This window comes from Pteropus alecto, unplaced genomic scaffold (genome assembly GCF_000325575.1).
Source record: "Pteropus alecto unplaced genomic scaffold, ASM32557v1 scaffold87, whole genome shotgun sequence".
NCBI classification, from domain to species: domain Eukaryota; kingdom Metazoa; phylum Chordata; class Mammalia; order Chiroptera; family Pteropodidae; genus Pteropus; species Pteropus alecto.
This window is the reverse complement of record NW_006443225.1, coordinates 2,892,533-2,909,242: the sequence shown is the minus strand read 5'-3', so window position 1 is coordinate 2,909,242 and position 16,710 is coordinate 2,892,533. Positions and strand designations below refer to the sequence as shown.

The 16,710-nt window shown below is 39.1% G+C and overlaps 1 protein-coding gene across 1 annotated transcript in view; it reads right to left on the bottom strand.

The window, feature by feature from the left end:
• Positions 1-1,756: 1,756 nt before the first annotated feature.
• XKR4 (XK related 4) overlaps positions 1,757-16,710 on the bottom strand; it is a 386,852-nt gene continuing 371,898 nt past the window's right edge. Inside the window, exon 4 of the mRNA XM_025041199.1 lies at positions 1,757-6,434. Within this exon, the coding sequence (XP_024896967.1) occupies positions 5,488-6,434 (947 nt within the window). The 3' untranslated portion in view covers positions 1,757-5,487. The remainder of the gene's footprint in view (positions 6,435-16,710) is intronic.

The window sequence follows — 16,710 nt, the reverse complement described above, 5'->3', positions numbered from 1 at the left end:
AATGAGATCATATACATAAAGCTTGTTAGCACAGCATTAGGCGCATGATAAGCTCTCTATAATGGAAAACTTCTCTCACTGTGGGGAACTAAACTGAAAGAAAATCTAAGGGGAAAAAAACAGGCGAAAATTTTATTTAGCCAGTGTTTTTGACATATTATGTTAGTATATATTTATATCAGTAAAATATTTTTAGCAAAACAATTAGACCCTTCAGGGACATTAAATTGGCTCTTATTTAGCAGAACATGAGCCACACAAGGTTGACGGAAGGTTTTCCATTTCTGGGCTAGACCATTGCATACAATATAACAAAAGCCTAATTTTTTTTTTTCTTGTGGAGTCTAGAGAAAGAGCTTCAGATGGATGGTGAAACAACATGATGCTTCAAACACTCAAGGGAGAGTTTCTGAACCCCTCATTTCTGCGGGCCAAATGGCTGTTTGCCACTTCTTCCGTTTGGCTTTCTGTTGTGAGAGCAGGTTGTGTGCAGCTAGCCTAATTGCTACAATTTGCAAAATTAAATGGCTCATCATGTTTTTATACATTTCCACCCACATTCCACAGAGTTTTACTTCTAAGTGTGAGTAATTATACTGTTGAGGCTGTTGACACAGGCACGTATTGAATCTTTCCATGTGCCCCTTTTTAGAATAGCAACTGGGCAAGACTCCTGTCTACAGAGAGAACACTGCAGTGGACAGTATAGTCTGCCTGAGTGGGGAGATGCAGCCCAACTGTAAGATCAGTTCACGGCCTGAGACAGAGAAGGGCCAGAGACTTGGAAATGGGAGTGGGGGGGAAGGGATGAGGTCAGCAGTAGAGGGAAATAGCTTGGCTTTAGCCATTTTGAAATGTTCCAGCTTCAGATGGAGAGAGGGGTGTTATGAGTCACAAGCTGGCAGAAGCAATCATTTTGATTGTTTTCAAAAGTGACATTGGATTGCTGAAGATAAATGAACATGAGTTGATTTGCATCCATCACTGAAATTATAGAAACAACCGCTTCAGTCCTGCTGTATTTTCACCATGAACTTCAACCATCCTCTGAGCTATGTTTCTGAAAGGCAATCTGAGCTATTTTTAAAAAGGCTTTAAGGAATTCTCCTCAGAAACATAAAAACGCAGGCATGTCATCCAGGCTTTATATAGCAACAGTAATGGCTAATGGGGAAGATGTGCGAGAATGCAGGGGAGCACATATTTAGTCTAGAAAATGGTTCATTAGAAAAGATATCTCTGGATTCTTGTCTAAACATTGTGTCAGAACTCCTTTCCACTCAACGGCATTTGGTACATTTAAAGGCAGATGTGTAACCTTACACAATCCTGGTAAGGACATCAGAGGTTTTCTTTGCTCAATTCAGTTAATTCAGAGAAGGAAACTTTGAAATGACTCAAAACTATTCCCTTCAGCTGCTTAAAAGATGAGATGCTTAAGGAGTGATAAAGCTCATTCAAGCTAAAAGTGTTAAATTATATCTAGGTATTTCCAGCCGAAGTTCACAGGTGTGTTGACGTCTTATAGACAGGTACTGTAAGCTCGAGCTGAGGTTGAAAAAGAAGGAGGAAAAAGCTTTTCATCTAAAAGTTTATGTGTCAATAACATACCAATCTTATGCATGAAAGGGAGCATATACTTTACCCATTTCATCTATTACTTTATTGTGTGTGTGTATGATATATAACATACACACATTTATATAATATTTTTTAAAAACAGTCATTGAGATTTCAATTATTTCCATTCACTTTTAATTGGTCAGTGCTATCATTTTATTTATTCATAGATCAAAATAAATTGGGCATTTAGAAATTAAGCATAAAAACGTCATCATACTTTATCTTCAGATTATCTTTATATTTTATATTTTGCTAATAATCGAACTAAATATTCTTTCCATGTCAGTAAGAAAAGTTATTTCATTTGTTAGATTCACAGCATTATCATAAATGAATAGTAACCTAATGTCTGCAAAGTCCATGTTACTGAATTAGACAACACATAGTTGAGTAAGAGATAATGTAGATGTGAGAAGAGAATTTAAAGGACATAGTCATTTTGGGGGACCAAACTTTGACTTACAAGAAAAAGATTTTTTTCTTCCACACAAATGCTTAAAGTTTCAGTGTGGTTAAGATATATATGTTCTTAATCTCAAATATGGTTTCATTTAGAAATGCTAATTTGAAAGTAATAATTATAAATTTTATAATATTTTCTTTTAGAAAATTTCATTATCCTATGCAAAAAGTGAGTATAAAGAGCAGATCTCTCCTCTTAAAGGAATTCAATAAACTCATGCACAGGAAGTCGGAGAGCACAGATTAAAAATTCAGCATTTCCGGTTTGCATGCTAACCGTGGCTTCTTCCTTTTGGAATCCCCAGTTACTCTATGAGAAAGACTTAATGGCAGATTGAAAATGAAATCTTAGGAATAATTAAAATATAATTCAAAAATCAAACTTTGTTCCTTTTGCACATTGACGATGTCTCTTTAAATCCTAATACTTTAAACTCTCTGTTATCTGTGTGTCTAGAAACTAATAAAAGTTGTTATTACCACACAATCTGATGTCAGTGCAGTGCTTTCAAAATCACGGAAGCAAGATTAAGTCATGATTTACCTTGGAAGTAAATTTTTTGTTCTTATAATCTTGAGAAAATTTGTAATTAATTAATGTTAGAGATGTCATTTCCTTAACACAAATTTTTGACTAACTAAAACATCAAAATCTTCAAGTATGTTGGATAACAGAGTATTTACAGTATTTGGGAAATCATTAAAAAAATTCAAACTTTGTACACCATCCTGACTGCATTCTCATCTCCAAAACAAAATACAGTACATTTTTTTTAATTCACATAGTACTCGTTTTGACTCTTCACATGTTAAACGAGGGATCAAGTTGAGAAATAATTTAGGACTTACGTGATTGAAGAGTGATGGGGCTTGTTGCGTTTGTGTTGATTGACACTATTAAATTGTTATCTGTTATTTGCCCATGGAATGAAAGGTATAGTTCAACTGAGCAATTCAAAGATCATCAATTAAAAGTTGTCTCAGAAATAATGAAGCTAAAAACTCATGGCTCTGCACAAAAGTGAAGAATTTGGCAGCACAATCATGTTTTCCTTCTACAATTGCTGACAAGAAGAATATCTTCCTGGGCCTTTACTGGTGACTAGATAATCTTTTCATATCCGAACAAAAGGTTATATTTTAGTGAAATCTTGCTTGGAGGATCAAATCATGGCGTACTAGAAAAGTACGTCTACTGACATCTATTTTTTAAACATTGCTTCTTTTGTACCAAAAGAAGTCCTAGGTTGAGTGCTCTGTCATTTCCTGTGGATGTCATCATGGGAACAGCAGTCTCTGTATGGCACACCCATTAGAGGTGGTGGCTATAGAACTTGACTATTTTAAGTGAATTGGACAGTCCCAATAACCGAATAATTAAGTTAAACTGACTCTTTTATATGTGTGTGTGTGTGTGTGAGTGTGTGTGTGTGTGTGTGTGTGTGTGTGTGACTTGACTAATATTTAATATGTCAGTTGGGTTAATATAAAACCAGGGAAGGAAATTTAAGACATCTTCCACTGTGGTCAGGTTTATCGTAATGGATGGATGAAAGTAATCATTTACATCTTTGATTTCCTGGGAAACAATGGCCAGTCTTGACAAGCCCTTTCTAGTTAAGCTGATTCTCTTGTCACCTGATATTCTGATAGCACCCCTGGCCAGGTTCCTGGGGGCACCGACATTACAAAGAAGGGTGATCTTGCAAGAGACAAGTGTTCTCAATCTGCTGAGGCAGGCTGATGGAATTTGTGGACCAGTTTCTGACATCCCAAGTAATTATGATGCTTAAAGTATTTTAAACGATTCCAGGTCTGTAAAAAAAGTGATGATGCCTATATGTATACCCTATATTTTTTATTACAAAAATATTGAAATAATCCATGAGTTATTCCACTCTGCACCAACTATAAAAAAATACTATCAAAGTTTGACCGGCACTTTTAATGCAACAAAAAGCACCATGACCGAGGACACTGGGAACAGAAAGCGGGGAATGTTTACTTGCTGTACGGAGGTATTTAAAACCAGAAGCTTGTTGTAAGAGTGTGACTTTACAAATGATTCAAATACAAATCTTAGCTGGATCTAGTGATAAGCCCTCAATCAGTTCAGAAGGGTTTTTCATAGCATATTCACTGCATTTGTCTGCTCATACTTACTAAAAAGTGTCCCAAAGCCTTTAAAAGACACATCACTTTGACCTTGAATTGGAGGTGGTGGGAGAGTCTGTACACAATGGAGAACTTGATTGTTCATTCTAGCTTCTGCTTTCAGGGGCTCACGGCCACTCATTCTCAGTTGTTCAGGGCTTCCATGTCAGTCCCGTGGTTGAACGATGTTTGGCACTAGAAAGATGGGGGCATGGCGTGTTCTGGAATCGTGCCTGCCTGCGATCACACAGAGCCACGCACATTCCGTGACTTGAAACATCCAGTCATGGCCCGGTCCTCTCCCGCCGCTCTGCTCTTACCGGCCAGGGTGAGCTGCACGCGCCGGGAGATTCGGCGCTCATTCTGCCTTGCCCCTCCTCCCCCCATTTCCTCTTCCTGTATTTATGAAATTTTTGTGATTGAATACTGAATCATGATTACCATTTAATTTACATCACTAAGTTATGGAGCTCCTTGGTCTTGCCAAAAGCCATCCATGTGCTGCATAGGATTTCTGTCATGAGAGATGTTCTCAACTGAAAATTTAAAATAAAAAAACAAGTCCTGAAATGTGTTGAAAACAAACCATTTTATCAACTCTAATACACGTGTAAACACACTTGAGCTTGCTGTCCGCTGGATAGGCTTTTCACGCAAGGTATTGGTTTCCAAATGAGAATGATTTATGAGTTCTTTTCTAAGCAGTACTGTTATTTTTTTTCTGAAGTCTTGAGGAATATATTCTCTCTCTCTTTGTTTTTTATATTCCTGTGGGAATCAGAGCTTTGCATCAAGAAAGATCACCTAAGCTATTTCGACAGAGGACTGGTGGTGTGTGTCTTAGTGTACGTGTACGTGTGTGTCTGTGTGTGTATGACTGGATATATTTTATGCACAGAGCAGTTAATTCCGTCAGAACACCCTATTGATCGGAGGCAACATTTTCCATAATCATAGTACCCTCTGGCAGACTCTCTGAAAGACAGCGCAGGAGGAGTTGGGCGCATCAAGGAGTCTGCTACGCTGGCACGTCCCCTACAGGTGGAACGGGAGACTCTCGGGGCTGCTGCTCTGAAAGGAGACCAGCAGCAGGCCGTCCGCGGATGGAGCGTCAGACGATGGTCGTGATGATGATCAGACTGAGAGCAAGACAGCTCGCCGCCCTGCTCTCGGGTGAAGTTTCGTTATTGCCACAGCCCTGCTGTCACCCCTCACCTGGAGGTCGTGGCTCCTCCAAGGCCCTTTATTTCATAAAGTGGTTTCGTACTCCAGCCGCTCCTGAATAAGGGCGTCGTCTTTGTACTGCAGCCTCGGAGGAGACGGGGAGCATTCAAAGGCTAAAATGGCCTTTCGGAGGCTCCGGTCCAAAACGTGTCTCTCCCACGCTGGGTACCTGTTTCTGAACAGGTCGATTTTAATGACAGATTCTTCAATCCGTGGTGGGCGAGATGATGGGGTGGATGGGGCTGTGGGCCTCACTTGAAAGACAGGTACGCAGCCGTCCCTCTCTGCAAATTTCTGGTCACGGTCGCTGGCAACACTGCGGTTGTTGGAGATGGACCGGAGAGTGCTCGTGGCCACTTCAGGAGGCAGAGTGAAGGCAGCGGCTGGGTCCTCACAAGCACAACTTGGTGACTGCCCAAATCTGGGTCCATTGGGGTGAAAGAAGGCATAATACATCAGCATAAAAACGACGCCAGTTAAAAAGCTGCTGAACACCACACACAGGGCCGGGATGGCAAATGCATCTGCAATCTGGGGGGCCTTGTAGAGGTACCAGAGGGCACTCAAGGCTGTATTTTCCAAAAGGATCACAAAATAGTAAATAAAGAGCCTGCAGCGTGTCCTGCCTTCCTTGACATTGAACCAGCTGAAGATGTAGATGATCCCCACCACCATGTCGAATACAATCTCTTCCCATTTGGTGATACAGAATTCTGTCTCACAGTGGACGATCCAGAAGGTCATGATGCACCAGTGAAGGACGATGAAAATCCCAAAGTACAGCTGGAAAACTGAGGCAAAGAGGGCAAAGGTGATGACCCTGGCAGCGATGGTGAAGAAATGCCAGCAGAACTGGATGACGACAGCCATGTAGCTGATGGGCTTCTTGTCATCTCGAGAGTCCCGGAGGGCCTTCTGGTAAGAGGCCAAGGCCCAAGCCAAAGACACGAGGGAGGCTGCCGCTGTGAAACCTACAAAGGCAAATAGGAAGACATTCTGTCAAAAGTGAGATGCAGTGTTGCTTCCTGGAAATAAGTCATGTGACCCCGGGGGCATTGAGATGGGCTAGCTTCCACCTCAGCAAAACTTCTAGTTTCTTTGGGTTTTAGCTGGACTCAAGACTCGGATGAGGCTCCTAGTGCCTGTTCTCTGTGGGGCCCAACCATGTAGAGAAGCTGTGGAGCTAATGGGAATGCTATTCAGCCCTGCTGTGGGCTGCAGGATCTAGAAATGGGGTGGAGTTTAACTTTCTGTGTATTTGGTGTAAGTAGACTAAGGATGTGGTTTTGTGTGGGGAGGATGTAACTGTGGATTGGTGGTTGACAGGACTGGGTTGCTGTTTCAACTTTGCCACTTATCACCTGCATGACACTTTGGATGATTGTTTAAACTGGTGTCCTCATTTATAAAGCAGTTGATCTCCAAGGCTCCCTCTCATCTTTGAGATTCTGTGATTGAAAAGGATAAATAACCCCAGGAACCCTGAGGGGCTAGCTGGTTTATCTTTTTGCTTCTCAACAAGAATAAAAGTAGTTCATTCACCAAAAAAAGTTGACTGTTTCTTAAAAATAACAAAAGAAGTCCAGAGAACCTCCTGGGCAGGGTCCTTGTGATACCTGGTGTGCAATTTGTCCTAATACAATCCTATACTATTCCTATGGCTTTTACATGTTCCTTACTGCCTTTCCCTTAGGAGAAATGGCTGCCCACTTTCCTCTCTTATTGTTTCATAAATTAAAGATTGTACAAAAATCACTTCTCGACCATTTCTTTTATCATTTTATGAGCACCATTTGTTAGTATTCTTCCTAAAAGTATGTTTCCAAATGTACAAATCATTTTCATTGTTTCCCTCCGCTCCTGTTCCACTTACCGTGTCTGGAACATCACCCCTATGGTCCAGATGTGGACAGGGCTCACCTAAAAGCACACCGACTTCTTTTAGGAGAGAGCTTTTCTGGGGAGTTCCACTTTGTCACTGAAAAAGTATGTCAATTTGCATTGCGGCTGGTTTATTTAACGAGTTGTAGCGAGACTTACCAAGACTAAAAATGGTTTTGTGTGTTTTCAAGCCCTGCTGGCTTTTCTACCCCAGACTCTATTGTAAATCAGAACCTGGACATAGTATATTCTTTCTCTCCTTCGGAAATAATATAAGGGGGATCGCCAAGAATTTATGATGGAATTTGTACTTTTCTTTTTATATTTTGATAGAGAAAAGCTATTATCTATGGTTTTTGAAAAGTGAATTAAAAAATGACTTGTGGGAGGGAGCGACACTAATTGTTAGAAAAAACCTTTGACCTCAATAGTCATTTCTTACACATTCTCCTCGACTAAGATGAACTTCAAAAACCAATTATCAATATAGAGAAAATATTTTCCAACAGCCACTTCTCATATCTACTCCCCAAAAAGCCAGTAGAATGCCAACATCTTACACTGGACCTTCAGTATTGTGTTTTATTATTTTCTGGCCAGCATAAAAATCTTTTATTACTATACCTCTCAGGTAGTTAGGGCAATATTTCTAGGTCAGTTAGAGACCAGCACTCAAAGGGGTTTCCATTAATCTAATTTCTATGCTGTGGAAACACCTGTATCAGTTACGAAAGCAAATTTAAGAATAAAAAGAGAGCGAAGGAGGAAACATTTCAGATAAAAGAAAGAAGGTGAGAGGATGGGAAATAAAAGGTGATGGACTTATGACTATGTGGATGACATATTCATTACTAGATTAGGATATAAGGGCAGAAGGTCGTGCCATTTTAATTTCAACACCTTTGCATGGCGTAGAGGCCGGTCATGACCTCGTTCCTCATCTGTACCATCAGCGATGGTACGGATTGCTTCTTAAACAGACTGTTCTCTCCTTATGCTTTGAAGCTGTGCTCTCTCTGCTGCCTCTCCACTGCCATGCCCCTCCTTTTTTCACAAGCTCACATCATCTAGGACAGCGCTCAAGCACAGCGCCACCTTCAGCAAGAAAACTGCATTGTCAGTCAGGCTCGAGAAAACCAAAGAGCGTACGCAGAGTAAACAGATCAGGGGTTACCAGTTTGTACAGGAAAATGCTATTAAAAGCTGTTTTTCAAAGCAGTGGCAAAGAGTAAAATAATTTTACATACACGGCGTCATAAAATTATCTGTTGTTAGAGTTACAAGAATTGGAAAATTAGTTTAGTCCAAATTCTCCTGTAATTTTCATCCCTTTTATTGCTTGTTTTTAAAAAGTAATTCAGCCTGCATTTGACACTCCAGGACTTGTTAAGACACTATTCTGGCAGTAGAAAAAGGATGATTTTTCTATCAGCTTCTCTTTCTATGTATCTCACAATTTAAGAAGTCTATCCCAAAGCCGAATTTCACATCCATCATGACTACTTCCTTTATGAATTCTCCGCTTTGGCAACAGTTAGAATTCCACTTGTTCGTTTGATTATGATTTTCCTTTTCTTTTTCTTTTTTTGCAATTTATAAGACAAATATATGCATGAACAGAAACTATGGGGTCATTTTAGAGTTACTCTTCGTTACAAATGTATATCTGCCATGAAATGCTTAGTTCTTTCTTTCTTTCTTTCTGTCTGTCTGCCTTCCTTCTTTCCTTCCTTCCTCTTACTTCCTTTTTTCTGTCATTTTTTTTTCTTTCTTTGTTTTTTTTCCCCCTCTCCCTCCATCCCCTTTCTTTCTTTCTTTCTTTCTTTCTTTCTTTCTTTCTTTCTTTCTTTCTTTCTTTCTTTCTTTCTTTCTTTCTTTCTTTCTTTTTTCTTTTGCTTTTTACACAAATAATGTCAGCTCAATTATTTCAAATACCAAGAAAGATTCCCCTAGCAAAGCATCACATTATTATTGGAATAGCATTATCTGAAACTTCCGATGAAAGTTGGCAAAGAGCCATATTTTAACTTTTAATTTGAAGTTAATTTCAAACTTATGGAAAAATTGAAAGGATAAACATAGTAAACTGAATACCTGTGTACTCTTTGCCCAGATTGTCATTTGGCCTCTTTTGCTTTACCATTTTGTTCTCTCTCTCTCTTTCTCTCTCTCTCTCTGAATCATTTGAGAGTGCATTGCATAAATCATGGCTGCTATGATCTGAATGTTTGTGTTCTCCCAAATTAATATATTGAAATCCTACTTCACAAAGTTGATGGTATTAGTAGGTGGGGTTTTGGGGAGTTGCTTAGGTTATGAGGGTAGAGCCCTCACGAATGGGAGTAGTGCCTCCTGGAAGAGGTGCCAGAGAGATTCTTAGCCCCTTCCACCTTGTGAGGACACAGTGAGAAGGCGTTGGCACTGAACCAGGAAAAGGGTCCTCCCCAGAAAGTGACCATGCTGACACCTGCATCTTGGACTTCCAGTCTCCAGGACTGTGAGAAATAAACTTCTGCTGTTTATAAGCTACCCAATCCATGGTATTTTCTCAGCGCAGCCCGAACAGACTAAGGCAATGGCCCTTTACCCTAAAATACGTCAACGTCTATTTTCTTTGGAAGTACTCTCAGATAACCACAGTAAATTCATCAACTTTAGTCCATCCAAGATTGCTATAATACTGTTTTTTGAATCCACCATCAACATTCTAGTTTAATTAATTGACTTCAACAATGTCCATTTTGGATTTTTACCCTCTGGTACAGAATTAAGTCAAGAATCAGATATTGCATTTAGTTGTCCTGTCAATTTAATTTTCCTTAATCTGGAATACTTCCACAGACTTTCTTTGACTTTTAAGATGTTGGCATTTTTTGAAGAGTACAGTACCTCAAAAAAATAAAAATCAAAAGAGCATTCCTCTTTTGGGGTTTGTCTGTAGTTTCCTCATGGTTAGATTCAGGTTATGCATGCCAGGCTGGAATACATAATTGATACTGAACAATACTCCTTCTCTCCATATCCTTAAAATACTAAAATATAAGGATTCTTTCAGTAGTCCCAAGAAGTATATAATCTGTCTGTCAATTCTTTCCTTAAGAATAATGAACAGTGTCACTCCTGAAAACTCCACTCTAAAATCAAACTACATAAACAGCTACATCGGACTCAGTGGGATTATATTATTTATTAAAATGTTAAAATAGATGATAAGACCTCAGAGCTTACCTAGTGCAATGATTTCATTTTATAGAAAAGAAACCGAGTCTTACTTTGAGAGGTTAAATGATTTATCTTCCCTCCTTCCTCTTGTTCATCTCTGATGAAAACTGTCCCTCCTGCTTTCTAGAGAGAGGACCCGCCAGCTCTCCCCTCTCTCTGTATGTTCCAGCTCTTCCTTTCCAAGAGCTCCTTCCCCAGTGATTACAAACTTGTAACAAGCTTCCTTTAATCCCAAGAAATGCCTTATACTGGCTTATCTTTTCTCCTTTTTTTTTCAGAATTGCCTCTTACCTGGTTTTCCTCCCATTTCTGTTGATCATTTCCCCACTTTTATCCTTTATACTGACAATGCTGGTGATGTTGCCCCTGGTCATCTTCCATCCTCAGCCTCTGTCTGAGTGACCAGATGCACTCCCAAGCCTTGAACCATTTTCTCCAGCTCAGTAAACATCTAGTCTCCCCACCAGCCGTCTCCAACTCCAGAGCTGTGTGTCTGACTATTTACCTGACACCACACAGGCTGAAGATCTATATATATGCTTGATGTACGAATGATTCAAGTCTTGGAATTATTCTTTCTCATGGAAAGAAGACAATTCTTCCTCTATGCCCCTGTCATTAGTGTGATACCTTTCTCAGAATAAGGGGGAATGTGAATTTACAGATAGGCTGCCACAGTAATAAGAAAATGGTTTTCTGTGCAGCTTGACTGAAATACCATTTTGCAAAGCCAGGTGTTCACAATATGTGCCATTTTGGTGCATTGCACCTGATTGTGTCCAGGATAAACCACTGTGGCATAAAAATTATTTTGCGCTGAAGCCATTTGAGTTTCTAAAATTCTTTATCTGCCTAAAAGCAGAGACTCCCAAAAGAACTCAATTGTCATAAATCCTCTCCCTGGGGACAACTCTAATCTTTTCTGGGAGAGAAGTTGGTACTACATCCAAACAGACATAGTCACAAAACGATCACATCTCCTATTTTTCTAAAAGTTCTTTATCTTTTCCAAAAAGTCATTTGTTTTTCCATAAATGCCCTTACCGCCTTTCTCAGAAGTCATTTGTTCTCCCAGAAGCGCTCATCCCCCGCCCCCCATCCAGAGGGCATATAATCCCCAAATTTTAACCACCTCCTTGAGTCATTTTTCTTTGTGAACTTCTGTGTGTGTGTGTGTGTACACAGTACATATGTAATTGCATATGTAATTTATATATTTACATACATAATTACATTTTTTTTTTCGTCTCACTAATTTGTCTTTGTCAATTTAATTTGCAGGCTCTCAAGTGCCGAACCTAAGAGCATCGAGGAAAAATTTTTTCTCTCAGAAAAACTCTGTCACAAAATCAAGTTCAGCTGTCCCAGGCATTTTTTTTTCTCATTGCACTGCAGCCCAAACAATTGACCTGACTTTGAATAAAACAGTTTAGTAGTCACAAAGTTTGTATGAAAGTTTACTCCATCGTTTTGAGCTGGTTTTATATATGTATATATCTTCAGACAAGAATTGGTAAGGGTTATAAACACCCTTGGAAACATTATAATACAAAAAGTTTTATTTTAAAACCTCTAAGCTAGGAAGGGGTTACTTCTATCTTCTCAGATCTGTGCATTTGAATTGTTATAAACGCTGCTGAGTAACTCAGAGACCAGTTTCTCAGAGGAAAACTAAGATAATTGCTCATTTTGAATGAAGATTTTTTTCAGTGTTACAAGTCTAATACTAGCTAGTCAGCTAATTAGCATTTCCAAGGGAATGTTTGAAATTGATATCACGTGTCCAAGCGAACAGCAGAGTTTTGAATTTCTTCTCTCTTTTTCTCTTTGCTTCTTACAGATGTCTTTTCTCCTCATGACGTTTCTCTTCATGTCCTTTTCTTCCTTCCCTTTCTTCTCCTCCTTCTGTAAGCTGGTCTCCTCACTCCTGCTTTGCCTCTGCTACACAATTCACTCTTTCTTTTCCTCTATTTCCTATTCCCACTGAACAAAAAATGGAATTGAATTATTAAAAAAAAAATACTTGTATTAATGAAATAACATTTGGTATTGATCGAATGTTCAGTAAACTCAAATAAACTCAAAATAAGAAAGGAAGTTATTTTAAATGCCCGTGGTCTGCTATGACTACTCTTCTTTCTCCTCTGCTCTGAACCTTATGGCTTTGTTCCATTTGTTCCAGTCAATACAGACTGACTTTCAAGGCCGTCCGCAGCTCCCATTAAAAGGACTCATCACCACTAACCTCTGTTTTTCATCACAAGTAACTCTTTCCTATAATATTCCTCTGATTGGATCTAAATGCAATTTATCGAGAGATACAGATAATTCTTTACATTTTATTTAGGATTATAGAAAATAGCTTAGAGCAGGGGTCCCCAACCCCTAGACCGTGGCTTGTTAGGAACTGGGCCACATAACAGGAGGTGAGAGAAGCTTCATTTGTATTTGCAGCTGCTCTCCAGTGCTAGCATCACCACCTCAGCTCCATCTCAGATCATCAGGCATTAGATTCTCATAGGAGCACCAGTCTCTGGTGCCAAAAGTCTTGGGGACCGCTGGCTTAGAGTATGGCTGATTAGGGTTGTGGGAAGGGGTTGTGGGAAAAAGTCTGTTATCTCAATTTGAACTTTATTTCCTCTTGGAAATAATGGGTAAGGGATTAGTAAGGAATATAAGATCCTTGTAAATATTAAAATCCAAAAGGTGTTTTAACTTTGAAACCTGTAAACTAGGAGGGAGCTACTTCTGGCCCCTGAACATAAATGAGTTCTCTCCACGAATCTTTTTCTACCAAGTACCCATCTTTCTTCAGACCACATATTCCAGTTAATAATCTTATTTCATTTTGTCCTTCTTTAATTATTGTGTTTCTCACTAGAGTGGACTTTTAGATAAAGATAAGTACCTGCCTCATTTACCTTACCATCCTCTAGTGCCTTGCACAGTGTCTGGCATATATTAAGAATTGGCATTTAGAGAGAAAGAGAGACAAGAAGAAAGGAAGGGAGGGAGGGAAGAAAGGAAGAAGGAAGGAAGGAAGGAAGGAAGGAAGGAAGGAAGGAAGGAAGGAAGGAAGGAAGGAAGGAAGGAAGGGTATTTTAAATATAGAGTCAGAACCACAGAAAGAATGAGATATTCACAAAATTTTCACAATTCTTCATTGCTCTCCTACTTCATTGCAATTTCGTTCTGAGCTGCAAATGCCAAAACACCATGAAATAAAATCTGTACTCCTGTCATGTTGTTTGTGGTCTGGGTGTAAACAAGAATTCCTGGAAATCCCCAGAGAATGTTTTATAGGATTTATAGGCTAATTCCCCAGATGTAGGAGGTTCAGAGAATTGAACCAAGTACTCTAATTCTTTGATTCTTTTCCAAACAGAATAAGCTTGTCTCTTTCCTTCTTAGGGAGGGCATAACTGTAGCCCTTCCCCTACGACAGGCCAGCCAAGGGTTACAGTTTCAGGAAAACACCTGGCCACTGGCCCATGTTCACAACAAAACTGCAGCTGGTGAGAAAGACCTTTCATTTTTTAACTTAAAAAAAGTATTATCATGTAAAATTTCAGACATATACAAAAGCAGAGAGAATAATACAACAAATATACTCTCCATGCAGAATCAACAAAAAGGCTCCTACTGAGTTCTGCAGTCCATCACAAGGGAAGCATGACTTTTGGCCAATAACAAGATGCCCCTTGATGGAGCCTTGAATCCACTCCTTCCCGAATCCTCCTGCACCTATCCTTCCCTGAACGCTTTTTTCTCTGTACTGACAGAGACAGAGGAGTTATGTTGAAAGCTAACTCGCTGATAGCTGATGTTTTATTGGTACATCTTGGGAAACTTGACCTGGTAGCTCTCTGGTCCACCCTACCTCCCTTGGCTCATCTTGTCTCTGCCTCTCTGCTCCAGCCACATGGCTATCTCTTCATTCCCCACATGCTAAATAAGACCACATTTTTTTCCTTAAGACAGAAAGTGCTGTACTCTTCCTTGAAAAGTTACCTCCTTCCAGTTAATCCCTACTTATCCTCATCCTCCCATTTTCAGATCAAGCATCATTCCTTTCCTTAGGGAAGGTCTGTCCAAGCCCCTAAGTGAAATCCAGTCACTTTGTTGTAAGTGCCACAACCCTGTGCTTGTTCTTGACAGTGCACTTCAGCACATCTGTCCATAGTTATCTACCTGTGTGGGTGCTGATGAATACGTCTGCCCAGGATGGTAGATCTGGACCCTCCGGGTGAACATTGTGTTCCCAGCATCTGTCACTCTGCTTGTGCATCAGTTTCTGAAATTAGTACATTTGCTATCTGTTGCTGCTCTCATATTGTCTCCCTATCTGACCACCATCTTGATTACAAATATATTGACTTCCATTTTTTTCACCCTATTTTTCCTGTATGTTAATTTCAACATTTTTGCAGGAAATTTAAATATCTTCTCAACAAAAGTTTGGGAATGGTGCAGTCCCTAAACAAAAAAACCAACAAACAAAACATTGAATTTTAGATGACAAAATAATGTTGACTTCTTGTAGTTAAAAAACTTTATGGTTTCCTTAGCGAATCTGAGGCTTATAATTATAGACAAAAGAAGGAACAAGCATTTGTTGGGCTCTTGATTTGTGGATAGTGATGTGCTAGGTACTTACATCTTTTGTTCAATTGAAATTTCATCATAACACTTTGAGGCAAGTACCGTTTTGCACTCAGGGAAACAGAAACCTAAAGAGATATTAAATAAGTTGCCTAAGTTCATGTAATTAGCAAGGAAGGCAGGCATCAGATTACATAGATTCCACACTCTGTCCCTGCCTTGGACTGGTTTGGTTATCCGTACCAACAACCAAGATGATGAGGCATAGACAAGTGCAGTGAGTTCTTGAATTGCCCACAATGTGAACTCCTGAGATAACAACATGGTGGGATGTAGATAACCCTGGAATAGCGCCACCTCTTCAGCATCTGACCCCTTAAGGGCTCTCATCACACCTGCTCCTTTAGTCTCAGAGTAACTATATTTGTTCCCAGGCCAAAAGATCCCATTTTGGATCCTTTTCACAACAAGGATCAGAAGCAAAAGCACCTGGGAGGAAAATCATACATTTCTCTTCTTCATGTTTTCCAAACTAAAACAATCCTCTTAGTTCTCGTGGATTTTCACCTGAAGAAAATGTTTGAGTTGATCCTATGATCTAAGAGCAGCTGCTCACAAAACGAATATCTAGAACCGGAATGGTTTTCCATTTCTTTAGCGTGTTTTGAGCTTGTCTCAGTTACAGGTATAAAAGCAGTAGATTCACTTGGCTGGACTCATATCGAATTCACCTAGTTGAAATGATGTAATAAATGAAAAAGAATGTTAAGCCCTTTATGCTCGCCTCTTTGTTGAGTGTGGCGAAGGTGAGGAAAGTAAGACAAGCTCCAGCGGGTCTAAGATGTCCTAAGTCTTCTTTCATTGAAACCATTTTATCTCTGTTTAAACTTTGTAATAGTTCTGACTAAAAATATTTAAATGCTTTAATATGTTTAGTTTTGGTCGGGATATGCATTCCTTTTTGTAAGCCATTCTGAAGATTTCAACTTCTTTGCAAGGCAAATTGGAAGGCTGCTAAGGTGTTGATAAGAGAGACACTGAATTGAAATTAAAAAAAAAAATGTTTTAATATGAATGGAGTAGAAGAATGTTGTTTCACCCCTCCTTCTCAAAAATGCATAGTTATTTCCTTCTGATTGGGAAAAAAAAATCTCAGGTGATCTCAAATAGCTCCATCTCATATTTTAATTTTTAGTTTTATTATTTTTAGACCTTTATAAAATTTTCCAAGAAGATGAACATTTTGTGTGTGAGACTTTGAAAACATCTAATATTTTCTATAGAAAAAAATTCTGCATGGAGAAGGCGAAAAGTCAGTGTTCTTAGTAAAAGATTGTAATTGCATGATTAAATTTATATCGAAAATAAAAAGATGATAGAAATTGCTATTCAAAAGACATAAAATAAATAACATGAGATGCTCAATGGAATCTAAATTTCCTTTAGAATAAGTTAATTTTCTATACAATTTTATCCGTTACACTATTTTTAATGAAAGTTTTTCTTCTTTGGACGATAGGGGGCGTACTGTGCCAAAACGAA